The sequence below is a fragment of the Myodes glareolus genome, chromosome 25 (genome assembly GCF_982192425.1).
Source record: "Myodes glareolus chromosome 25, mMyoGla1.1, whole genome shotgun sequence".
Classification (NCBI taxonomy): Eukaryota; Metazoa; Chordata; class Mammalia; order Rodentia; family Cricetidae; genus Myodes; species Myodes glareolus.
In genome coordinates, this window is record NC_142050.1 from 30,111,342 (window position 1) to 30,137,554 (window position 26,213).

Here is a 26,213-nt window from a genome sequence, read left to right on the forward strand (position 1 = left end):
TAGGTTATGCTGATATGGAGCAAGGAATGACTCACATCTTAGAGTCAAACTGTCTGTTTAGAGGATGACCAAGGATGCTGCTTAGGGAACAAACTACTCTGTGCCCAGGTGGCCTGTGGGCATGGCAGCTTAAATGCAGGATCAGTGGTGAAGATGCCCCAAGGGAGGGAGGGAGGGAGGGAGGGAGGGAGGAAGGAAGGAAGGAAGGAAGGAAGGAAGGAAGGAAGGAAGGAAGGAAGGAAGGAAGGAAGGAAGGAAGGGCGAATTTCCAATAATGGATGGCCCAACACTCACTCCAGGCCTGTGGAAAGAACCAGGAGACTGGGCTCTAGGAAGAAGGCACTGGGGCCCAACCCCAGCCCCCAGTGACATGGTCACAGTCACCATAGCTGTATCTGAGAGCCATATCTCCTGTGTTCCGGGTCACAGAAGGGGTTTCCTACGCATCCCATCCTCTGGCTTTCACAGCTTGGCTGTAAACTGGCTCTTCTCGCCAACATTCAGACCTTAGGAAATGGAATCTGACTGGTCTGTCCACAGATAGCATCTCAGATTCCACTCTCTTTCTCCCTGGGTTGGAGTGGTGTATTATTTGTGTTTTAATAAATAAAGCAAAACAGCTACACCAGTCAGCCATACAGGCCAGGCAGTGGTTGCACACACCTTTAATCCCAGCAGCCATATTAATTGGTTAGCCACAGAGGCCGGGTGGTGGCGTGTACACCTTTAACCTCAGCACTAGAGAGGAATATGAAACGGGAGGAGACCGGTCTCAGGCTAAGTCTTATTCTGAGGATTCGTGGAGGAAGAGTCGCCATTTCAGTCTGAAGTAGAGGTAAGAGGCAGTGACTGATGGCTTTGCTTTTCTGATCTTCAGTCTCTGGGTTTTTATTACTCATGTTCCTCTGGGTAGCAGGCTGGGTCCTTTCTACTTCTTTCTTATGTGGCCAAGACTCGACAGCAATGGTTCTCAACCTTCCTAATGCTGCGACCCTTTAACACAGTTCCTCATGTTGTGGTGACCCCCGACCATAAAATTATTTTCATTGCTACTTCATAACTATAATTTTGCTACAGTTATAAATCACAATGTAAGCATCTGTGTTTTCTGATGGTCTTAAGTAGGCCCCCTGTGAAAGGGTAACTCGACCCCCAGAGGGGTTGTGGTCTTCCCACCAGTTGCCAACTGCGGCTCTACAGGAAGGAAGAACTGAACCCCTGTGCCACCTGCTTGGAGCATGGTGGGGCTTCTCCTAACAGAGGCAGTCTGAATGGTGGAGACAGAGATGCTGTGGAGACGTCTGTACTTCATCACTCTACAGAGTTCCACTTACACGATCTTCCCAGGAGCGGTGCTGAGGACTCTTCCTAGTGCTAGGGCCAATCAATGAGTTGGCTCTGCCCTTGGCAGTGGGATCCCATTACCACCTAGACTAAGACAGGCTTCTTTGCCTGGGAATGGGGCCAAGGCAGGGGAAGATGGGGTGGGGGCTGGGGACCTGCCAAGTCTGGAGGGTGTGTTCCAGGCTCAGGACAGGAGACAGCTGTGCGGGGACGGAGGTAGACGGGGCTTGGAAGGTTTTATTCCCCTTTGCCCAGATCAGAATAGGTGGGCTCAGACACAGAGGGAAGCCCTGGGAAGGCAGGCTGAAAACTGCAGGTTGAATAAACAGGCAGCTTTGTGTTGCTGCTCTGGTCGTTAGGGAGACAGGCCTGCAGGCAGGGCCAGGGGCTGCAGAAGAGGGCAACGGGAGTGGGGGTGGGGTGCTTCTCTTTCCCCCTAGGTCAGCAGGTAGGCCCTTTGTCACATTCACTAGTGCGGAGGGGGGGACAGCAGAAGGATTTGAATGACTGGGTTGTGTCTTTGGCATATTCAGCTCACAGCCCTCCTGTGACCTTCCTGGTACAAAAGCTCTTTCAGTGATACGGACGGACACCTGTTTGCAGGAGCTCCCTCCTCGGGCTACTTGTTCCTCTGGTTTTTTCTATGGTGCTCTCTTCTTTTGCTCTTTTTGTCAGTCTCTGTCTAACACACATACATGCACACATACACATATACACAGCACATGCACACACGTACACACACACACCACACACATACCACACACCTACACATACACACACCACACGCACACACACCGTACACACACATATACACACCACACACACACACACAGACACACCTCCTTTTTCCCTATGATCACAGGAAAAGTTGTCAAAAATGACTATGGAAAACAAAATCAATCTCACACTCAGAGGGTCCTGTTTTGTTCTTTGTCATGAACTTCATGAAGACCAAGCTTGCTGGGGTACTTGGCAAGGGTCAAGGTCACTTAGCACAGAGTCTTGCCCAACATGGAAGCCTGACAAATGTGCTAATTTTAGGACCCCATCATTGCAGCAAAGGCCTGTTTCCCAAGAAACTTCAGGACAGAGCGAGGGAGGGAGGGGAAGAAGGGAAGGAGAGAGAGAGAACACAGTGCTTTAGGTAATATTCTGGTCCTTTGTTCCTTTCCTAGCAGGACCTCTCAGGACGGGCATCTATAAACTGACTGCTCACTGTCCACACCCAGATCTCTTCTTTCTTCTGCTTTGCCCACGTCCCCTCTGCTGCCTCTCCCAATCATGCATATTCACATTGTGCCCACTGAAAAGAAGGACAGGACAGGAGAAGCCAACTTCTGTATCTGACCTGAACCAAGACCCATAGGTTGCACTGACTAGGATGAGAGAACCTTCTAGGAGGAAGCAGTGCTGTCAAGCTGGGCTACCCAGGTTTGCATATGTTAAAGCTTTCCCGATGGATCACTTCAGATCTCTGTATTTTAGTCTATACAAGATTAAAACTAAATCTTAGAGACCCAGGGGCCTTCCCGTGCTCGACCACCATATACAGGGGCTATTCTTGGTCTTTAACTCAGGGGAAGGACCTGCCAAGTGTTTCTGTCTGTCCAGTATGCAGTCTGGGCCTATGGGAACTCGTGAGCTGTGTCTTGCCATGGAAGTTGTCAGACACCATGGACACAGCTCCACTGTCAGTGTCCGTCTGCCCTCATCATGCATTCACTTTGCTGAGAGCTTAATGTTATGGAGAGCAGCACCCTGACGGTGTGGAGCTCCTCGGACTCATAGAGCAGCCTTCATTACCCCATCTCATCCTCTAGTTAGCAGCATGAGAAGCCGCGGTTCTTTCTCCTTACAGGTGTAGATGCCAGGTCTCTTCCATACAGTGTAATGGTCAACCCTCAATATCTGTGGACTCCGTGTTTCAAGTTCAGCTAATTGCTAACGCTTATTAGTGGCCTCCAAGCTTGTCTTCATGGCACTTTTGAGGTCACTCATGGTCATATGCGGAGTGGGGATGACTCAAGTCACGTGTTTCCAGCTAGGGTAAGAAGAGGTGACATCCTTCCTTCTTGTTTAAGCAGTTTCATTATAAATGAGAGTCATTTGATGGCTATTTAATGCCACACTTTTCAAGTTCTGTCCTTTTTTGACTTAAGATTTGTAAGGCTGTGCTGCCCAGTATTCCTAAACACACCAAGGCTATGGTATGACATAGAAAAGGGGTGTGTGTGTGTGTGTGTGTGTGTGTGTGTGTGTGTGTTTTAGAGAAGCTTCATTCAGCTAGCTGGAGAGGAGCATGCTGGTAGGATAAGCAGAAGAGGTGGAGGCAGGAGGATCATGAGAATCTTCATCCAGGTATGAAGTTACAGTTCTCTGAGCCATGTTAATGAATTGGCAATGTTTATTGAGGAAGACATCTTCATACAAATGTCCGACAAATGAGGTGATACATCAATCCACTGATGAAAAGATTGTGACCAGAGGTTCTCAGGAATCTGACACTCTGTGTCTTTTAGGGGCAGTGGTTTGGCGTTTTCTAATTCAGTGTTCACAGGTCTTTACAGAGTACCGCTCCCGCACATAGTGTGAATCGCTATACTCAACAGCCTCGCAAGTGTACAACACAGCAGAGCTAGACTAGACTGTACTGATTTCAGCAACCATTGCAAGCTTCCCTGTCGTATTTACATAGTGACTCCCACTGTAGTTCCAAGGGTGAAGAGAGGCCCCAGAAGTGGCAGCTTAGTGCTGGGCGGCAGACAGGACAGCCCTTGTATGGCCCCTGTTCTCTGTGAGCCCATGTTTAGGAAGGGCTGACATCTGACGTGCAAACTGGTGTGAGATGTGATGCCAGGCGGAAGGAGGGGCGGGAAAGCAGCAGGAACATCTGCTGGTTAAGCAAAGGCAGCCTGAAACTGTCACACCCTCAGGGACTCAGGCACACCATTCAAGGGCCGTATAGAAAACCACGGGAATCGACCAAGTCTAAGAGGAAGGACCCTTATGAGCTAGCTCTCAGTCTTTGCTGTAGCCTATGAGATTGTTGACGACCCTACCTGATCTACCAGTGTTCTAACCACCAGGCTTCTAAACCAAATGGTTAGCCTTGTCAGTTCTCCTACAACCCAGCGAAGTAGGCAAACCATGTCTCCTTTTTCCAGGTCACGGAGGAGGGCCTAGGATGCCGGGGAGTTTGGGACTTGATTCTGTGTTAGACACATGTCCATGGGATTTCCTTTATGGCATGCGAGACTGGAGCGACTGGCTTTCCTAGGCGATGGTCTGCTCGATGAAGGACCCTGATTCTCCTTTGGCTTTAGTTTACCCTTGCTTTCTGCCACAGGAGCCAGATATGCTGCTGTACAAGGGGAGACCGGAGCCGTATAAGAAGTAATGTATGGTATTTTCTCTCCTCAGACCTGCTTAACCCAGCTGTGGAGCTGGGGGGCGGGTAGGACACTCTGACCCTTCTGTAACCTTCTTTAAGCCCCAGTGTCCTGGATGCTCAGTGCCATATGGGATTGGGATAGCATCATGACACAGACCATCAGGGGCACAAAAACCTGTGCTTTGGTCCCGAAGGATTTAGGGAGGGGCCAGCTTTTATGACTGCCCTGGAGTCCCACTTGTACCATTGCTATGACAACTAAGGCATGCTCAGTAGCCAGTTAGGTGGCTCCAGAGTTCCCAAGGAAGACATTAGGTTACGAATGCATTCATTCCTTTTCTGGGTGATCTTACTATGCTGGACAAAGAAACTCTTCTCCTTTCACCTGACAAGGTAACATCAGGAACCTCTTCTGGCTTGGCACAAGCTGGTACGCATTCTAACTGCACCTCTCCACCCTTCTTTGTGGAGGCCAGTCCTCGGGCCGCTGCACTATTGCCAGATGACCTTGCTGTCTGTTTCAGCGCAGCTTCCAATCTGCCTCCGAGTCGTGTGTGTTTCAGCGCAGCTCAGTGGTTCTCAGGTTCTTTTTGGTATAATATGCCTAACAGATTTCAGGCCTTCCCTTAAGGGACTCAAGACCTCATTATGTCCGACACCCAGAAAGATGGAAGTTGGCTGTTCTATTGGAGAGGCTGTGTGAGAAATTAGGAGGGTGTTTTTAACTGTCAGAATCTGAGAGAGTGTTTCCTGCCTTTTAGAAGATTCCACCTCCAGTTTCTTATAGTTCAAAATCACTGAAAATTGCAACAAATGTCATTGGTCCCAAGTAATTCAGGCTGTGAATGGGAAGACTAAAATCTCATCTTATGATGCTGTGGCCAGCTCAGAGAATATCAGGTTTCAGGTGGCCACAGGAATCCGTCATAGCTCGAGTAGGCTCAGATTCCGCAGGATGGGGTCTAACGATGAAGGCTATTCCAGGAAGGGAGAATAAAAATCTTGGGACGGGAGAGACAGCACAGTGGGTAACTACTCCCCTAGAGCACCCAGGCTTAATTTGCAGCGCTCACATGGCAGCTAACAACCATCTGTAACCCTAGTACTGAGGGATCTGACCCCTTCTCTGGTCTCTGTGTGCACCAAACACACACATGGTACACAGAGATACTTGCAGGCAAAATACTGATACATGTAAGATAAAAATTAATTAGAATTAAAAAATGCCCTTCATTTCTCTCCTGTTTCCTGGCTAGTTGTCTGCATCTCTCAGTTCATTCATCAAGTTCCTATTTGTTTCCAGTTTAATCTGATTGCCTTCTCCCTTCCGCTAGAGGATAAACGGAGTGGGAATAAACGGAGTGGGGGAGGAAGCACAAGGGTATGCACTAGCAGTTGGTCTGGCCTTTCTTCCCTCCTGACCTGAGGCCCAAGTTTATTTGTAGCCAGTTTATAGGGGTTATGACAGACAAGAAAGGGTTCTCAGGCGTGTCACACGTAAAAGTCACAGGAGGTTCTATGGTTACAGCACAGGGTATAATGAATGGATGCTGAGTTACAAAATGGACACCACATACCAAGTACATAATCTAGTGGTCCGGGTGAATTTTGAGGAAAAAATAACCCCGTGTCATTGGAGGCAGGGGTGTGGGTGGGTGGGTGGGGGGCTCTGCTGAAAAGTCAGCAAATCAAAGTTAGATGAGTCCAAGAACCTGTCTTCTGTGACTCTCCAGGGTGTCATTGCCAGGGAGGCTACCATATTCTGACCTGTCATCATTCCGTCCATGTCTTAGGGGAACCAGACAAGCTAAAGTGAACCCAAATAGAACGGAAGAGCGATGGAGTTTGCCAACGGTGCAAGGATGGAAGAAGCGAAGCAAAGAGTGCAAAGGGGTGAGAGGAAGGACAGAGAGGAGGGTGGGAGCCGCTGCGAGGAGGCGGGAGGGGGCAGCCAATGGTACTCACGTGTTGTGGAGCACACACCAGCCACAGTGGGGATCACCTGATCCAAGACACTCGCCGCAGCTCCGATACTGCCCACAGGACTCCACAGGGACTCTGGTGAGCTGGAACAGCACAATGAGGATGAAGTGGTCAAGAATCTTCGGAGAACCTAAAGGTTCACAGCTAAAATTGCCATCCTAAATATCATCCTATCTATCACCCAAGACTCCGGAGGAGCGTGGAGGTGCTTAGAGCCCAGTCAAAGAGACTTTGGGGAGCCATATTGGAGTAGATGACCGCATAGCATCCTGAGGCTATACCTACTTTCTAGGTTCTAAGACGTATCTGGGAACACAGGCCACATTGAGTCCATATAAAACATACCGAAAGAGGCTTCCACACCAATAGTTAAACTTTCCTATTATCCTCACCCCCCCCTCCAATATTTCTGCAAATACTCAATCCATTGCATATTTGTTTCCTACCAAAGTAATAAACCGAATGTTCTTTCTTTCTCCATCTTGTTTTGCTTTCCCTCACCCCCTTCCCTTAGACCTCAGCACTTTTATTTTTCCAGAGAGCATTCAACTCCCACCCAGCACCCTTCCCTCGTCTTCCTCCTGGCTGTTTAACAAGGTGCCTGATCTACCCTCTGGCTGCCTCCTGCCGTCTCCTGCTTCATACTGTTGACCAAAACTTGCTCCAAAAAATTGATTTCACTGCAGTTCTTTCAACGATCAGCCTTGCTATGCCCCCTGCTCACACTCTTTCCATGATCCAAGGCTTCCTCTCGAGCCCAGAGGCTTCCATTTGCTTCCAGCAACAGCTTGTTAACATAAAATGTTCCACATGACATTTTCACTTAGCCCAAATGCCTCCATTTCCTGTACACTCTTAAATGCCGTTTGGATTTCTTTGTTCTCTGAGGCAGCCTTGATGTCGCCCAAGTACCTGCTACGTAGTAGGTGTTTAAAGATGACACTCATGATCAAATGGTTATTTTAATTTTTTTTATAGCCTTGGTCTTTACTTTCTATTTCACCAGTTTCTTCTTTATAAAAAGTTTTTAAAATATATTTTTCATATGGGATATTTTATATATCTATTTTTTTTTATCTCAATGGAGGACTTCCTATCTAGCCTTTCAGCTAGAACCAGGACAACTAGCCATGGTCATCGTCAGAACCAGCATGGTCAACTGTACACGTTGACTTGGCAGAACCGTATCTGCTCACGAGTGAGCGCAGGGGCTGTGTTTCCCCCGCTGGTCCATAAAGCGTCTGTGCTGTACAATCATGTCCACTTGGCAGGGGCTACTTGTAACTCATGCACAGGCGAGCTGGCACCAGAGCCTGCTCAATTAGTCTCCACACTCATTGGGAATTAATTAATAATTAATTCTAAATCCCACTATGGTCTCCTTTTCCTTAATTTCCTCATTTCTTTTATTTACCCTTTAGTAGCTGCCTCCTCTCATTCTTACAGATTTGCCCTTGGCCTCCACGGCTTGTTCTCAATGGCTTTTCTTCGCATTCGGAATTTTCTATGCTTTTTATACTTAGGTGTGTGCCTGTCTTGCACACATGTGGAGGTCAAAGAACAACTTGCAGGGGTTGTGGATTCTAAGATGGAACTCAGGTTATCAGGCTTGGTGACAAATACCAGTACTCACTGAGCCACCTCTCTGTCCCCTAGAATTTTATCATAGGTTCTATCATTGCCCAGGTGATTTCCCTCAGGACCTCAATGTCTTTAAGATTAAGTTTGATGATCAGTTTTTTTTAAAAAAAATTAATAAATTAGCCTGCTGGTTCTATAGGAAGCTAGTAATTTAGTTTATTCCTGGTGACACTTTAATTCTTCTGCCCTTCCTCAAGCAAATACCTCCTAGTCATATAAACACATACATAATAGTGCCCAACCCAGAGGACCCTGGCTCCCAGGAATTCAGGGATAGGAATGAGATTCACAAGCTAGTTTCAATATTTCCAAAAAGCCTAATGGAAATTGGATTGTTGCTATTTTATGTGTTTATGCATACTCATGTGTGTCCCATATTAAAGTCGGAAATTTATTATTACTTAATAAATGCAGTTTGTTTAGTAGACAGAATCTTTCAAAAAATGTGACTCCCCAAGGTGGAAAAAATAATAAAAAAGGGCTATAGATGGTGAAAGTTGGGAACCATAAGTACATAATCATGTTTTCATGGGTTCCAGCTGCCTGTCTGGCACTCCATATTTTGCATGGGCTTAAAGGAAAAATATCATAGCTTGTTCAATCAAAAGAATTTTCTTGGTCTAACTTAATTAACATTTTCCCCAGATTCTCCTGTCAACATGTTCAATAATCAGTCTTTCATGGAATACACCCTGGAATGAATACACCCTGGAATTCCAGGGTGTGCCCTGGTGTGTCCTACAATTCTAGAGTATACTCGGAGAGGCTGAGGTGTGTCCTAGGGTTCTGGAATGTTATCTCTGGTTCTGGTGGCTCCAGGATAGGCCTCAGGGTTCTGAAGTGTGTGACCTGGGATTACAGGGTGTTCCTGTTCTTTGGAGGTCTGGGGAATGCCATTTTGAGTCATGAACCAGCTGCTGGGTGAGTTGGACACCTCAGAAACCTTTATATTCTAAAAATAACTTGAAACTGATGCTCAATAATGTCAATAGGCCATAATTATAAAAATCCCTCCTCTCCTGATTTTAAACAGTTGTCATTTTTGTTTGGCAGAAAAGATGTCAGAGCCTGCAGAGGGAGGTTTAAGGCATTCTTGGCCGTTACTAGCAACAAGACCCTATTGTCTCTGAAACTTGGTTTTCCTCTTCTTAAACAGGAGATAAACCCCATGCTTCTATTCTTGAAGCACTAGACCACAAAATGGATTCATAACGGTTCCAGGGTCCAGCACTCCACAGGTGATGTTTAACATCTCAGGCTGTTCTGTGATGAGCATTTCATTCCCGGCTACGTGTTGCACTGACCCGTCCTCTGGTTAACAGATCCAGAAGACGTTTTCCTCCTTAGTCCCCCCATGGTGTCATTTCCTCTTTGAATGTGACATTGGTTTCTAAGCCATTCACCATTTCATTCTTTAGATGAGGCTCTGAAGTTCCCTGAGATTCCTGAACTGATTCAGACCCTTTCCTGGCTTCCAAGTTAGCCCATGTTGTACTTTGGTTTCAGCTATGTGTCTATGCAGGACAGGGAACAAATCCCCAACCGTCTGAGAGCCAGGTCTTAGCTACTGCTTTGCTTCCAGCTCTCCAGATGATCGTGAACAGTTGTTACCCTTTGAGTCTCTTTTCAATCATCTATAAAATAAGCAACCATTCGGACTCATTCTAGAAATTCTTTAGGATCTGACATTCCAGCAACTTCTAAGTGTCCAGACAAAACCTCACCCAAGCTAGTCCCTCTTTCTTGTTTGACTTTCATGGATATGTGTAAACACGATATTGGAGACTTTCAAGAGAACACACCTTGAAGGGTATCGTCTGGGAATCTAGAACTTTCTCTTTGAAAGGCCCACAACAAAGAGCTTTGCTTTCCTTGCAGCTCGTCCCCACTGGGCATCCATCATCTCATCTTTACTACTTGCTTCTGAGGTTGATCTAAATGTTCCCAGTCTCTTAAAGCATGGATGCTAAATTTAACAGACCATAAGGGAATTCCGATAGATGAAAGAAAACAGTTGCCATCCTTTGAGGGTTTGATGTCATCTCTCTCCCTTTTGTAGGACCAGGGGCCAGGGACTCTCAGAAGTCCCACTCTCAGGCTACTGCCTCTCCAGCACGGCCCAGTGTTGCCTCTGTGGCTCCATCTTCTCTAGCTGCAACATTGCTTTCCTGTGGACAATTCTAGAATGTGCCAGAAGTTTTCCTGACACTTTAGACTCACTTTTGCAAACCGAAATTGGTATAGCCATTTATCTCGGTGGCAAAATATATATCCTGAAGTCCTCGGCTTCCTTTCACACCATGCTAGTATGTTGCAAAGGTGGCCAGATGGTTTCTCAGTCACCTTGCCCCATGATTCCTCTCTCTACCCCAGTATCTGGACTCTCTACCTACACTGGACACCAAACAAAGCTGCCTCTCCATCCCCCATCTCAGTTCCTCTCCTGACCCTGGAAACACAAACCACTCCAGATGCAGAGCCACACGATTAATTAAAAGCACCCCATGCTGATTAAAGTCTTAAGCTACAGTGCCAGGCATGCTAATTAGCCAAGTGAGGGAATTCAGACCACAGGAAGAGGTGAAAAAAGTAAAGTGTATGTGTGTCAGGGGGCTGACTTCTGTTGGGAGAACAAATCAGATGACAATGGGACCTGAGCGATCATAATGATAGATGGTGTCTGAGACCACAGAAGATTGAGGTCCCTCCCCGGCCACTCGACTCCAGGAGGGTGGTTGATTGATGTGGCTGCAATGTCACCCGTAGTGCTTCCAGAGAGGAAGCCCCATCCCTTCTCAGGACCACCCCTACACTAGGACTGGGGAAGAATGCAACTCCTGGAACAAGAGATGGGATCAGCACAGTGTTGTCTTGGCCGGCTGCTCTACCTTTGTATAACAGAAGCTTTCCAGGCACTGAGCAGTTCCTCAAAAACACAGAGATTTGCCATGTGACATGGTGGTTTGACTACTGAGGACAGAATCAAAAGAAGGGAAAGCCGGGCCTCGGAGACACATGGGCACGTCCATATCCATAGCAGAATTATTCATAAAAGTTAGAAATGGAAGTTACCCAGGGCCCATCAACAGAAGAACGGATGGACAAAATATGGCATGTACTTAACACTGAAATGGTATTCAGCCTTCAAAGGAAGGAAGACAGAGTGATGTCACATGCCTATGATCCAGAACTCTGGAAACTGAGGCAGGAGAAGTAAAAGTTCAAGGCCAGTGTGAGCTACATACTAAGTCTGAAGCCAGCCCTGGTTACATGGAGAGATCTTATCTTAAGAAGCTAAAAGGGAAGGGAGGGAAGAAGGGAAGAAATTCTAGACAAACTTTAAGGACAATATGTTAAATAAAATGGGTAAGACACAAAAGAACAGTAATGGCAACACATATGAGGTCACTAGAGAGTCACAGTGAGAAATTAGAATGGTGGCTGACAGGGCCTGGGAGTAAGGAGGGGGAATGAGTTACTGCTGAATGGATACGGAGCTTCAGTTTAGAGAGATGAAATGTTCTAGAAATGGCGACACCACTTATGCGTGCCCTAATGCCCACGAGCACCCAGCAACAGTTACAATAGCGAGTTTCATGGTATATCTATTTTATGGTCATTATTAAAATGTTGTAGAAATGGTCTTCTGAGCAGGCTTTGGCTAAAGTCATATTCAGAAGCCCAGAGCTGACGTGAGAACACCTGCTCAGCTCCCAGGGTCAGCAGCAAGCAGGCTGGTGCATTCACATTCTTGAGATATATCTGAGGTACTGTAGTAAATAGGCGTGCATTTCTCAGCTCCTTAGTGTGGTCTTCCTTGGACAAAGGTTTGGAGATAAGTCTTCTATCATGCACTATCGTTTGTTTCCCAATTTGAAGATAACATCACATCTTATCTATTTAGAACTTTCTTTTCCCCTACACCTTTCAAGAGGCTCAGAATTCAAATGGTTCACATGATGGTGAATAGCCTCTGACTATAAGGATTTGTTTCTTTTATGTTTAAATTTATGTTTATGTGTCTGTATGAGTTTATGTGCACCGTGTGTTTGCAGGTGCTCTCTGAGGCCAAAAGAGGGCACTGAGTACCCCAGAACTAGATTCTAGCAGCTGTGGGCTATCTAATGTGGGTTGGAGAGCCTGAACTTGTATTTTCTGAAGGTACAGTATGTGTTCTTTACTTCTGTGGCATCTCTGCAACCCAATCCTGCCTTCAGATAACACACTTCTTCCCATGTACGGCCTATAGGCTCTTTTCTATCCCACCTTCCCCTTACTCTCCCTCTTTGGATTGCTTTCCTGGGAACCACACTGACTTTCTTTCTTCTTTTCCAACTAAGCTTTACTTCCTTAATATACTATACCTTGGCTTGATCTTAGACTATATTAAAGAATATTACCATTTACTTTTGTTTGTGTGTGCAAGTATATGTGTATATGTATGTGTATGTATATATATATGTGTGTGTGTATATATATATGTATGTATACACACACACACACACACACACACACACACACACATATATATATATATATATATATATATATATATATATGAATATGTGCATGTGTGCCAGAGGCAAACTTGACTGTCATTTCTCAGGTACTCAACTTTTTTTTCATTTATTTATTTATTTATTTATTTATTTACTTATATTATTTTGAAACTGAGTCTCTCACTGGTGTGGAGCTCACCAAGTAGGCTAACTTGGCTAGTTAACCAATCACAGGGAGTCACTGTGTCTGGATGTCTTACATGGGTTCTCCACACTTGGCTCAAATTCTCATGTTTGTAAGCCAAGCACTTTTGTTAACTGAGCTATGCCCCATCTCTGCCTTTATCAATAGAACCATCATCATTGTCGTCATCGTTGTCATCACTGTTACCTTCCTTACCTCACTGGTCTCGTGACCAAAGACTGCCAATTTATAAAACAGTAACCTGGGCTGCGAAGGTGATGAGGGACAGAATAGAGCAAAGGACCCATCCCAGCTTTCAACGCCTGGCCCCGGTCTTCTATTCCTAGAGGTTATCCCTAGCGGCTGGAGGAATCGATGTGGTCTTGTGAGATCTGGCTCCCTGTCTGCTTTCCCCATACTTTGCAAGATGCTTTTCTCTGGCAGTCGGACCCTGTTCTGCCGGCTGCAGCTCTCATCCCAAAGGGCGCCTGCTACTCTGCAGAGTCCACGCAGAAACATGCCGTCTGCAGTGCGCACAGTCTCTGTGTGCATCTCTCATTTGTTTAAGCATTTGACATCCTGGTCGAAATGTGAGTTATTACTCCATCTCTGCTCTTATAATTGGATGCTAATGCCACAGTGGCTACACTGAGCCTGATGGCTGGAGTTAATTTAAATGTCCAAAAGGCTTCCTAAGTACCCAATTTCCTTCAAAACTCGAAAGAGAGAGAGAGAGAGAGAGAGAGAGAGAGAGAGAGAGAGAGAGAGAGGAGAGAAAGGGAAAAAAGAGGCAAGAAGACCCATTAAGAAACTCGAAGAAGCTCCCAAGGAGCTGTCAAGGTGCACAGATGTGGCACTTGGTGCCATCCTTCATGCTGCCCTCCTGTCTCCTGTTCCCAAGCAAGCGAAGTGTAGCCGAAGAAAGTTGGTCCCTTTCTGGGAGCGAATTAACTCAGTAATGCATATGCATCTCAGGGGCATGGTCTCAGGGAGCTTCCACAGTCTCTCCTCAGGCGTTTCTTTTCTTTGGTGGACTCTGGCTACATTTCTAGGTTTGTTTCTTCCGACTTGGGGCCATGCAAGAAATTCATAGAGTTCGGGGAAGCCCATCATGGCCAGGACTGTCACCTAAGGTTGAATTCCTCCAGGTGTGTGGAATCCTTAAATTCACTTCTCTTCTCGGTGGTGGTGGGGAAGGGGTCTTTCTAACTCAGCTGCTTGAGAGAGGCAGCTGCCAGGACATTGGTCTAGGCATTGCATCTCAGTTCATTTAAATCAGCCTTTTAGGATCACCCTTGCTATAGCCCCGTGGAGTTCAAGGAGGCAGAATGTACTTTTTCCACCCTTGACTTTGGGCATGATTCCAGACTTGCCATGGTCAATGAGATGGTAGGGATAGCAGGGCCAGTACATGCTTGAGATTTGTTCATGGGTTTGACTTTACCTCCTGTGCCTATGGCATCTCAAGAAGAGTTTCCCAGGTCTCTACTTCCTCTTGGGCCTAGAACCTGTGTGGAGCAAGATCTGAGTCCCACCTGCAGCCAGATGTCAAGCCAGCTTGAAGCAGAGCTACCCAGTGAGAGAGCTGACACTGCATTGTTCTATCGGGCTGCGAGTGTGAGGATAAATGTCCTCCTGAGTCTGTGTTAGCTTAACAGTAAGATACACTGCTATGGCAAAAGCTGACAGAGACACAGGTGCTGGGACAGAGTCACAGAGGGCACAAAAGCCTTGGGAAAGAGTTAGATGGAGGAGAGATAGGTTTTGATGTACTAGCTTCTTTCTACCCTGGGCATCGGTGCCACACCCACAGTGAGGCTGGTGGTAGCAGATGCATGTTCAGAGACTTTTCACAGCTCCCGTATGGCTCAGTGGATCACCTCATGTGTTCTATGTTCGTCATACTCTCTTAAATCTATGTCGATGAATGAGTAGATCTTAAGAGAGTCCAGCCAAGTGAAAAGTACCAAGAAAGACTTTGGGATGAGAACCTAACTCTTCAGATGTTTTTGGCTCATCGGACTGACTTCCTGGTGTCCTAACCTTGGAAATTTTTGAAGTTTTTGAGTTCTCCCAATTATGTCTGAACCATGGGGCCAGTGCATCAGGAAATATTCTTGAGTGTGCCAGTATTGACAATACTGTGTCCCCCTGCCTATAGGTAGGAGTTCTGGGGTCAAGGTGATTGATACCTAGAGTAGCATAGTAACTTCAGAGCATGAAGCTTGGAGGCTGAAGGCTGAGCTTCAGTCTCTTCTAGATGCACTGGTGACCTTGGACAAAGCCCCTCCCTGCCATCAAGCTTCAGAGGATTCATTTTCAGATAGGTGGATAAGTAGTGATATTTCTGAGTATTGGTCACAAAAAAATACTAATACCCATGGTTCAGGAAGCATTCTGCAGTGAACAGTAGCAGATGTTGTGGAGGGCTGCAATTTGCTGCTATTAATAAGTATAAATGCCTAATAGGAAGCCAGTTTGCTCTGGGATCTTGGACAGCTAAGGAGTGAGTGCAGGCGCCGGAATCAGCAACATATGCTGCTCCTCATTAGCTAGTGGTGGTAGCTGGGAAGCAGGGCGAGCAGTGCTAGGCACTCTGCAGAGCCTCAAGAAATCTCTATAACCCCCCCACTTCAGCTGATCCCTGCACCTCACCCCATTCTTGAGCCTCCCCGCTGGGAGCTGTGCCTCAGTGGCCAGCATGCCATCATCCTCAGTCAGACCCTTCCCAAGGAGAGCGCAGAACTCTTTCCTGCTGCACAGCTGGAAAAGCCAGGGCCTGCAAAGACTGACCAGCTTTCCCAAGGTCCCTTGGCAGGGTGGTGGTAAAGGCAGAAAGGGAAATGAAGCCAGAGCTACTTACAGGCATCCAGCGGGTCTTCTAGGTACCGCTGGCTCTTCCCACATATGACCCAGGGGACTGAGGAACCTATCACTTCACACCTACACCTAGGACTTGGCTTCAAAAATTTACAGACCTACAGGATACTTACTATAAGGCAAGGATGGGTTGGCTGAGTTCGGGGGTGGGGTGATCACCTTTGTAAGCAAAGAAGCCAGCACCACGTGGGAGCCCTAAAGAGAGACCAGTGGTTGCTTTCTGTGCACTACTTCTTCCTCGGGGGATATGCTCTGGCTCTTGCCAGCATGATCAGAGAAGGGAATGAAGGTTGAAATAGCTGTGTCTCGATGGCAAGTGAGAAGCTGGAGTTGGGGGACAAAACGGAATTGGGTCTGAGTACCGTGTCTGCCACTTCTTATGTGCTGTGGGCGACTCCACTCTTTGCTACGCTTCCTCTCCTCTCCTCCTGCTGGAGGCCTGGGGTTACTGGGGATGGCCCAGATGAGTGTGTGAGTGAAATGCCAATATTCAGTGTTCATCCATTGTTCCAGCATCTGACTCAGCTAGAAGTCACCTCTCCGCCACCCCCACACCTTGTATTCCTCTCATGCACGGTCGATGAGAACAGGCCTGAGAGCGAATGCCTGTCGTCGTGACTGCATGCGTGCATGAGTGCAAGAATGGATGCGCACGGAAATGCATGCCTGCATGCAAACAGAAAAGCACAGATGCATGCATGAATGAAAGATTGAAGGAGGGAAACCGGTCCCAAAATAATCTCCTTTGGCAAAATATTGACTCCACCTCAAACCAACCATTTTTGGATTACTGTCTCAAATTCAGATTATTGCCTCAAGCCTCAAGTTCAGTAGGAGGTCAAAGTCTCTGCCCTTTACAGTGTCATGCTCCCATCACACAGCTGTCTCTGGAGACCTAGTCTCCAGGGTCGTGGTGGTGCAAGCTGGGCACGTTCCTGGGCCAGCATGCTCCAGTGGAGAAGACTGGCGATCACACTCTCATCCCACACAGACAGCAGCCTTGCCTACGTTCAGGGGAAATAGAGCCAAAGGAAAGAACGAGCATTCTGGCATCTTCCCCGTTAAAACACTAAAAGGGATCTTGGGGATAATCTATCTTCTGCTCCCCCCACTTTGGTGGTTTCAGGGATTGTCCAAGGCCATGCAGCTTCCAATACTATTCTTTTGCCACCCAATACAACCAATATGGCTAAGGAGCTAATTCTTGACCTAGTTTTCGGGTCAAGGCTGAAGGAAGAGACCAGAACTCAGAGGACCAGAACCTAATTGGGGCAGTGGGGGATAAGGGCTCCCTCCCCAGCCTCCATCTAGCCTCCATCTAGCAGGTGAAAAAGTAGTTCTTGTACTGTGGATCAAAGTGTTGTTTCTGATCCAGCCATCTCTCACCAGTGACACCAACAAAGGCGATGGACTCATGTGAGCCGAGGCTGGGGACCTGCTGGCTGAGTTTTCTAAGCTCAGCCTTCTCAGCAGGGGCCTTTGTTCCTGCAGCCAAGAAGGAGAGGGAGGAGGAGAGGTTGGCACAGGGACACCTAACTCCAGGCCCCACAGGCAGCTGAGACAAGCCGGTCTAGAGGCATATGCCGAGCCCTCCTCTGGCTGGCTGGCTCTGCCTCTTCCTGGGAAGCAGCAGGATAGGTGGATGGGCCTCCTCCACCCAGAGCCCTCCCCTTCCCCCTGACTTTCTTAGTCAAGGGCATCACTGGCCAGTGTCTCCAGCTTTGCTTTGGCTATGGAAACTTTCCACAGTCCATTCATGTGAGCATGTATGCAGCAACCAAGGAAGTATGTCATAGCGTCTGACCATAGCAGCATTTTCTCCACATCCTTGCTTACTCTGGACCACAAGAAAACACCTCACTTTCCTTGCAGACATGCCTAACTAGACGTGCATATTGTTTGAGCAGAGGCAAATATCTTCTTTCTAGAGGGAATTTGATTCTGGGGAAGCCACTGTGTCCCAGTGCATACACAGTGACACTTCTCATGGAGGAATCTTAAGGGTTCCCCTCTCTCAGGAAGTCAGGTGCTGCTGGCTGTGGGAGATGGCATGCATGCCACAAGGTCACCTGAACTTTTTCCCTCTCCACCCACCTCTTGCCAGCACCCACCCAGGCTCTGCTTGTAGGATGGGTCCAGACTGCTGCTGGCAAAGTTAAGGAAAGAGTCTCTGCTTACTAGGTCATCTGTGCCCGCAAAGGCATGACACATTCCCTTCGTGCGAAGAAGATGCTGCGAGGGAGGGCATTTTACCCATGGAAGGGCAATACTTACAGTACAGCATGCTAAGAGGACGGGGTTCAGATGTGTGGGCACAACCTTTCTGAGCAATGATTTGGCAGCGGTGGAGGAAACCTAAAATAAGTGACCAGCAAGGTTCCCTTCGCAGTCTTTCCAGCAGAAATCCCAGCGACCTGGGCCTGCGACTGCGGCTATTTGCTGCGCTAGTGATTATTCGGGAAAAAACCTGAATGTCCATTCACAGGGTGGATTATGGTGAAATATCCATACTCTGGGACAATACTGGTCTGAGGTCTATTGCCATGGACAGATAACCATGATGCATCTTTGAGTTTTTTTAAAAAAGAAATCATGATTCTGAAAAAAGGCATTTTATGACTCAAAGTTTGTGTTTGACAAGGTCTTAGCACGTGTCTCAAATCAGATTCTTTTTTAAAAATTAAACTTTATTGTAAAGAACTTGCAAAAATATGCAGGGAAATTAGGCAGGTTTAAAACTCTATACATCTCGGTGAACTTCTATACAGTTAGAAAAGCCATTGTGAAGCAGTGCAGCACTTTATATTAGATTTTGTATCTTCACTATCAAATACATTTTTTTTTCATTTTACCTCCCCTCCCCCCACACACAATAGTGAAATCCTGGGCAGAGTTAATACTAGAAAAACAATAGCTTCATATCCTCTTTCATGACTCATGCCCACAGCAGGCATTCAGCCCTTCCTCATCACCTAATGTCCATGCCTTTTCATTCTTTTCTCTATATGCTATGATGCATCCACATGTGCATCTGTGTGCCTCGATAATACACATGTTACAGGCTGTGATTTGCAGAAAAGAGAGCACAAGTAGGTTTTGTGTGACCTCACCTAACCTGCCTCCTACCCCATCTATTTTCCTGAAAATCCCGTGATGTCATTCCTCTTGTGAGCAGAATGTATTCCATTTTATACACATGCCAGGTTTTCACTGTTCGTTCATCAGGTCGAATTCTTACGAACCCTCCTTCTGGTGTCTCCCAAGTGCTGGAATTACGGGTGTGTGCCACCGTGTCCAGATCAGTGTTTAGTTTTCAGAGAACTGTGAAGCTCACAGTAGTATGGACAGGCAGATTTTGCATAAAGAATAATTTCTGGCGAGATAGTGAAGTTGTTAGCAGGCGTTAACAGTAGGAAATTTGAATTTTTTCACAAATGAGCTAGAAGTTTGGGTTAGTCCAAAGTGTATCTTAGGATCAAAGTGTCACTTGTTTTCTATTTTTAACATTCATACAATTTCAAACATTCTAGAAATATGGGGAGGTTTCCAGACTGGTTCATTTTGTGGCTGGCAGGACGGACCACTGTCTGTCTGTCAGAGTATTTTTCTCTTAGCAAAGTTAACCAGCTCCTAGAATGGACAGTCACCGACACTTGCAGTCTTCAGCCAGGAGCTTTGGAGAAGAAACATCAAGCCATTCCCGCCCAACATGGAGAAGTCTCCATCCCCTACAGAAGATCCTAGGCAAAGACTAGCGTTCTTCTGTCTGTGTAGACTCCATCATGCTGTGTTTGGGGCAGGTTCCCTTCCCCATGAGGCAGTCAGTTATGGGGTGCTAGACCAGCACTGGGGAGACCTCAGACCTGCGTGCTCATCCTAAACTCTTCCCTAACTTGAAGTAAGACCTTGAGTAGATGTCCTCACTTCAGGGTGGATCTCCACTGTCCTCCCTAGGAGAGCAAACCCTCAAAATGCACTAACTTAACACTGGAAAAGGCCCAGATGCCTTGCTTCAGGATCTCCCCCAACTTTACCTGCATCTTGAGACCTGGATCTGTGTTCACAATGGGATGCTTAGTTCTGTCCTGGTTCTTACGTCTGTGACAGAGTTGAAGGATGTTGATCTGGCACCTGCTTTGAATTCTATGATGGTAAAAGACCACGGCTTGTGATGAAGAACTATAAAGCGACCAGCCTATACTACGGTAATTTCTTTCTCATTAAAACAAACCACAGAGTAAGTAAAGGAATCAATATATCCATAAGGAGATTTGGCTAGACAAGCCTGATGGGGTGGACACCTCAAAGGCTATCGAACCATCCTGCAGTCAAATTCTGGCCTCAGTTTCCCCACCTGTCCAATGAGAGTCATGAAAACCTCTCCTCTCCTAGGCGCCAGGTAAATCCTGTGTTAGCTGTTTTTCAGTCTCTAAGTGGGACACGAAAGACAGTCAGGTCCAACAGTGTGGTGTGAATGGTCACATTCCCCAAGGAGGCAGAGATGAGAAGAGCTTCACACCTCTGTCTGCTGGGTGCTGGCCCCACCACAGTGAAGTTGGAGCAAAAGGGGATGTACAATGGTTTCCAGTAGGAGGTTCTCTTTCCAAAGGAAGTAGAAGGGATAGGATGGGAGGCAACACACCCGTTCCACGTCTTGTGTGGAGGAGGAATCTAATCAGCGTCACCTTAGAGTTCAGAGTGGCTCCTAGCAAACAAGAAATGACTGCCAGTACTATACGGAGACGGGAGACTCAGCTAGCTCAGAAGGAATTGCTGGTCCAGGTGTGAAGGAGGAAGCCTCTGTTTCTGCCTAAAGGGGTATTTTCGGCAGACAAATCCTGGGGTAAGGTTTGGAGTGTCAACCCTATTCACCGTGGTGAAGTTTAATAGATAGAGAAGCTGGGAGGTAGAGGTATCTAGGAGTGTGGTGTCCGCTGGAGGAGAGCAAGTGGGTCCCAATGACTTGGGACTGGGAGGAGTCACGAGGTCTGGAAACCAGGACACACAGTGGATGGTACCTGGCTTTTGCAACCTAAGCTTTTCACTCGACCATTTCGTGGTTCAGCCGGGCACTCGCCACCCTCAAAATCTCTGAGATGTCATGCAGATTAAATCATATCCTGCACACAGGAACTGAAGACCTCTCCTGGCAGCATCCACCCCAAATCATTAGTGGCCATCATCACATTCAGGACAAACAGGGCATTGGCTTCTACCAGAACAGATGGCATCCCTCTGAATGAAAAGGTCAACTTTAAAGTTCAACTTCAAGGGTGACGAGAGGTGCCCAGTCACAGTTGACCACTTCTGCCCTCAGTAGCCTATGATTACATGCCAGGGAAAGAACAGGACTTGAAAAAAAAGCTGAGATGGGGCTTTACAATCTCATTCTAGAACCAGTCACCAATCCCTGGTAATACCCTAGGGTCTCTGCTATGTAAAAATTCTCCCTCTTAATAGGGGCTTGGTGATGCCATCAGAACCCAAGTTCTCCAGCCAAAATCCTCTGCTCTCCACCCATTAGCTTTTTCTGTGCATGCATGAGCATGTGGGTATATCAACACTGGATATCTTCTTTAATTTCTTCACTTTATATTTTGAGACAGTCTCTTGCTGAACCTGAAGCTCACTAGTTCTATGTTAGCTGGGACTCCCTGGTTCTACCTCCCAGAGAGGTATAATGCTGGGAATAAAGATGTATGCCACTGTTCCCAGCTTTATGTGCGTGCAGAGGGTCTGAACTCAGGTTCTCATGCTTGCTTGGCAAGTACTTTAATGAGTTAGCCATCTCCCCAGACCAAATTTTTCTTCTGATTTGAATGGCACAGAGAAAGAGAGAGATGTCAGAAGGTCCATTCTCTTCCTCATACTACCTGGGCAGACTGGGTGAAGGCAACGAGCAGTTTAATCAGATGAAGCAAGGACAGAGGCATCTGCAGACTGCTCCAATTTGACCTTTCCCTGATCTCTGGGAACAGACATAATCCAAAGTTGGCCATGGGTCTGGGACAGAAAATTGAGCTGGTTCCTGGCCAAGCATGAGAGGCTGTGGTGCATGCCAGCATGTAGGGACGTGGGTTGGCACGAAATGTCTGGCAGGCCAGGGTCGGGCAGTAAGGCCCAGCATGGTAGCAGTTGGCACAGAGTCCGGCAGTCCCTGCAGTGACTAGGGTATGAGGATGCTGCCTCCCTGCTTGCTGAGTTTGCAAACAAACCTGCAGACCGCAGGGCTGAGGCAGCAGCGAGGCAGCAAACGTGGCTGTGGAAGGCAGGGAACTTGCTACGAGTGCCAGCCGTTGGCAGCTGCCTTTCTTCCTCCATCAAGTCTGTTTGGTAGACCATTGTGAATGCAGCATCTTTAGCTCCTCGGGGACTAGTTTGGGCTATATGTCCCTCCTGGCAAGCTCACTGAGCTGCTGCTGGCAAGTTGCAGGCCCCCTCAGGAATCCTCTGTATTCAAGGGGACATCAGTACTCTTGTGAAGTGCTGGAAAAGGGGTAAAGGCAGGTTATGGGGGGGGGTTCAAAGAGCCCCCAAACCTAGCTGAATATCAGAACTGATTTCAGAGTTGTTAAAAATACTGATGCCCAGTTAACCCTAGCCAGGACACTTAGCAACCCAGGATATGAAGCCTGAACCAGTCATCTTCTGTAACCAGTGGTGGGACTGAGACACCAACCCAGTCACAAAATCTGTGGCCCACAACATGCCCTGCCTGCAAGATAATATGGGACAATGGTGACTCGGAGCTTGTGGGAGTGCCCAACCGATGACTGGTCTAACCTGAGGCCCAAGCCATAAGAACGAGTCTGTGGCTAAGATCAGGAAGCTGGACAGCTCAGAGATCTAGGGGAGAACCAAAAACAACCTACAAAATAAATAAATAAATGAATGAAAATAAAAAAAAGTCAATGAAATGATTCCTAATGATACTCTGTTAACCTCAGAGATCGGTGCCTAGCCCAATTGTCTTCAGTGAGACTTCTTCCAGAAGCTGTTGGGAGCAGATAGAAACATTAAGTGGAGCTCTGGGAACTCTGCAGAAGGCAGGGAGGAAGGACTGAAGGATCCAGACGGATAAAGGGCACCAGGAGAACACAGTCCACAGAATCAACTAAGCAGGGCTCATAGGGGCTCACAGAGACTGAAGCAGCAACCATGCATGGGTCTGCACCAGGTCCTCTGCATACATGCTGTGGTTTCTGTTAGACTCCTAACAGTGAGAGGAGGAGTGTCTCTGACTCTTTGGCCTGCTCACGGGACCTGTTTCCTCCCACTGGGTTGACATGAGGGTTTGTGCCTAATCTTATTGCATCTTGTTATACTAAGTTCAGTTGATATCACTGGGAAGACTGCTCTTTTCTGAAGGGACATGGAGGAGAAGTTGGTCTAGGGAGAGGGGAGGTGGGAGCAGTTGGGAGGAGGGGAGGCCACAGTTAAGATGCATTGTATGAGAGAAGAATAAATAAATAAAATTTAAAAAATAATGATGCTCAGGCCAGAGACCTGAATTTGATTCCTGGAGACACACATAATGAAAGAAAGGCCTGACTCCTACAACTTCTTCTTCTTCTTCTTCTTCTTCTTCTTCTTCTTCTTCTTCTTCTTCTTCTTCTTCTTCTTCTTCTTCTTCTTCTTCTTCTCTCTCTCTCTCTCTCTCTCTCTCTCATACACACACACACACACACACACACACGAGAGAGAGAGAGAGAGAGAGAGAGAGCTACATGCACCCAGACACACACACAGATAGACACATATATACATACATATATACAGATCCACACATACACACATGTTTAAAAATATGTTCAGGCAGAGCTGAGCCTAGCCAAATCAGGCTATCCAAGGGCTGGGATGGATTAGCCAAGACGAATTTTCCCAAAACATTCTCCCTCTCTTCCCTCTCTCTTTCTCCTCAACCACCACCGATGACCCTGACGATGTGCTGGATTTGGGACAACTGGTCTTGCCCAGGGAGAGTGGAGTAAGAAATGTAAGGGGACATGTCCTTGTCTGAGAGTCTGACAGACCCAGCGGTGGTGCTGCAGAGGCAGAGACGGGTGGGGCAAGCACGAACAGCAGACAGCGGGGCATAGCTTCAGGATTGATGAAGCAATTTCACAGTCGTGATCGTGTACGACCCCCACCACCATGTGGCGAGGTCGGCGTGTCAGGGATGGCAGCCCCTGTTTTACAGAGTAGGACACAGGCTGGAGAAGGTTAAGTGACTGACTTAAGGTCATGCAGTGAGTGCCGGCGTCCTCAAGGATGCACACCTCGTCCTTGACCTCTGAGCATTCTCTGGCACGGCACAGACTCTTTTCTCTGAAGAGCCCTCTATGGCAGGGGCTAAGGAAAAACTCTATCTGAGTCAGTTGCCGGGCAGTGGCCTCAAGTCATAAAAGCACTAGCATGCAAGCATTGGTGTTGGCCAGGTCCCAGACAAACATATCTTATAATTGCTCATTGGGCATGTGTTTCCTGGCAAGCTGTCTGTCTCCGTATTCTGGACACTCTCATTCAAATCTCCATCTTGTGAGACTAGACAGGACTCTGGGCCATCATAGACTATAGGCCATCATTCCTTATAGCATGTTCTCTCCCTGGCAGGAACCAGGAGGGGATGCTGTCCTTGTCTTCAGGGGAAATATTATTATGGTCTTGGGCAGCAGACTTCTGGGCTGGTATGTGTCCCTGGGCAGAGTATGCATATCCAAATAGAGAATGCGTATCTGGCCTTGGTCTTCAGTGGGGAGGGTAAAGGAGCAGGGGCTAACAAGAGCTCACAGATGGCCAACTCTTCAGGTCTAGCTACATCCCCCATCCCTGCTCCCAACATGCTAGAGCTGAGATTTGAAGGCCCTGCTGTGGGTTGGTTTTCTTGGGCCATGCCCTAGGAGTGACCTTCCCGGTAGTGGTGAGGAATACGTATGACCTGAAGACTCTGAAGTTGGGGGAACAGGGAGCTTGAGGCTCAGCTTTGTAGGGCATCCACTCTGAGTGTCCCATCTCAGCTTCCTGACCTTAGGAAGAGTCCATCAGGACTACTATAGGCACTCAAAGACATTTTTTTTTGGCCAACATGGGTCTAGTAAAATTGACTCTTTGGCATAGAGGGCTTGGTTAGACATGAAGGTATTTAATGCAGAAAGGTCCATAGGTGGCCCTCTTCCCTCTACATCTGGTTCGGTTAGATTCATTAAAGACTGGAGGATCTCCTTGGCCCTGTGGTTTTCTCTGTCCACTGTTCCTCTGGGAGGGAAGAACACAGGAGTAGCCAAGTACTGATGGAAGGAGGCTAGCACTGAGCACAAGGCAGGCACACACCATGGGTGTGGCAGACAGGCTCCTCCGACTTGGTGGTCCCCTTTCGGTTTTCTAAGAAGAATCTTGGCAATCACCCAGATGGAGCCCCGCTCACTCTGTATTTGGCATGCATGAATGGGCTCATGTCCTGCCATTTCTGAGAGCACCAGCAGGGGGCAGGAGTGAGAGCCCTGTGTTTCCCATGACCTCAGAAGAATGACACCTTGCTTGATGCTTGTAGAGGAGCCTTTTCTCCTTTCTTCTTTCTGTCCTCTGTGACTACTGCGGTTTGAGTAAGAGTAGCCCCAATCGGCTCGTATATTTGAAACTTAGTCACTAGGGACTGGAACAGGATTAGAAGGGTTAGAAAGTGTGGCCGAAGCATGACACTGATTTCAAAGGCCCTTGCCAATCCCAGAGTCTCTGCCTACAGATCAGGCTGTAGCTCTTAGCTTTTGTGCCAATGTCTACCTTCATGGTGCTATGATCACCACCGCGATGATAATGGACTAAACCTCTAAAACTGCAAGCCAGCCCCCAACTAAAAGTGTTCTCTTATAACAGCTACCTTGGTCACGGTGTCTCTTCACAATGATTGAGACAGATGGTGACCAAGCTCCTGGTGACCCTCGTGTGCATTCTTCTACACGTCGAAGTTTAGACTTTGCGATTTTGAAAAAGTTACCCACAGTCACCCAGACCATGAGCAAGAACACAGGAAGAGCTACCAACACATAGGCTGGCTACATGAAGCTAGGTCAAGCACCAAGAGGCCTATATAATATATCCGTCCATTAGGCCCCTCATTCACCACAGCCATGTGTGCAGGGTCTGCCAGTTACACAAATTTGAAAGGAAACAATAAGAATGGGCCCGTGGGATGTGAGATGGCTCTGTGAGCGAGAGCGCAAGCCTTTCTGAGTTTGATCCCTGGAGCCCACACGGTAGAAGGAGAGAACAGACTTGCTCAAGACCTTCAGGC

General features: G+C 47.3%; 1 protein-coding gene across 1 annotated transcript in view; it reads right to left on the bottom strand.

Annotated features, from left to right (window-relative positions):
• Window positions 1–26,213, bottom strand: part of Plxna4 (plexin A4) — a 454,827-nt gene that overhangs the window by 104,225 nt on the left and 324,389 nt on the right. Inside the window, exon 5 of the mRNA XM_087901814.1 lies at window positions 6,701–6,801. Coding sequence (XP_087757940.1) covers window positions 6,701–6,801 — 101 coding nt within the window. The remainder of the gene's footprint in view (window positions 1–6,700; window positions 6,802–26,213) is intronic.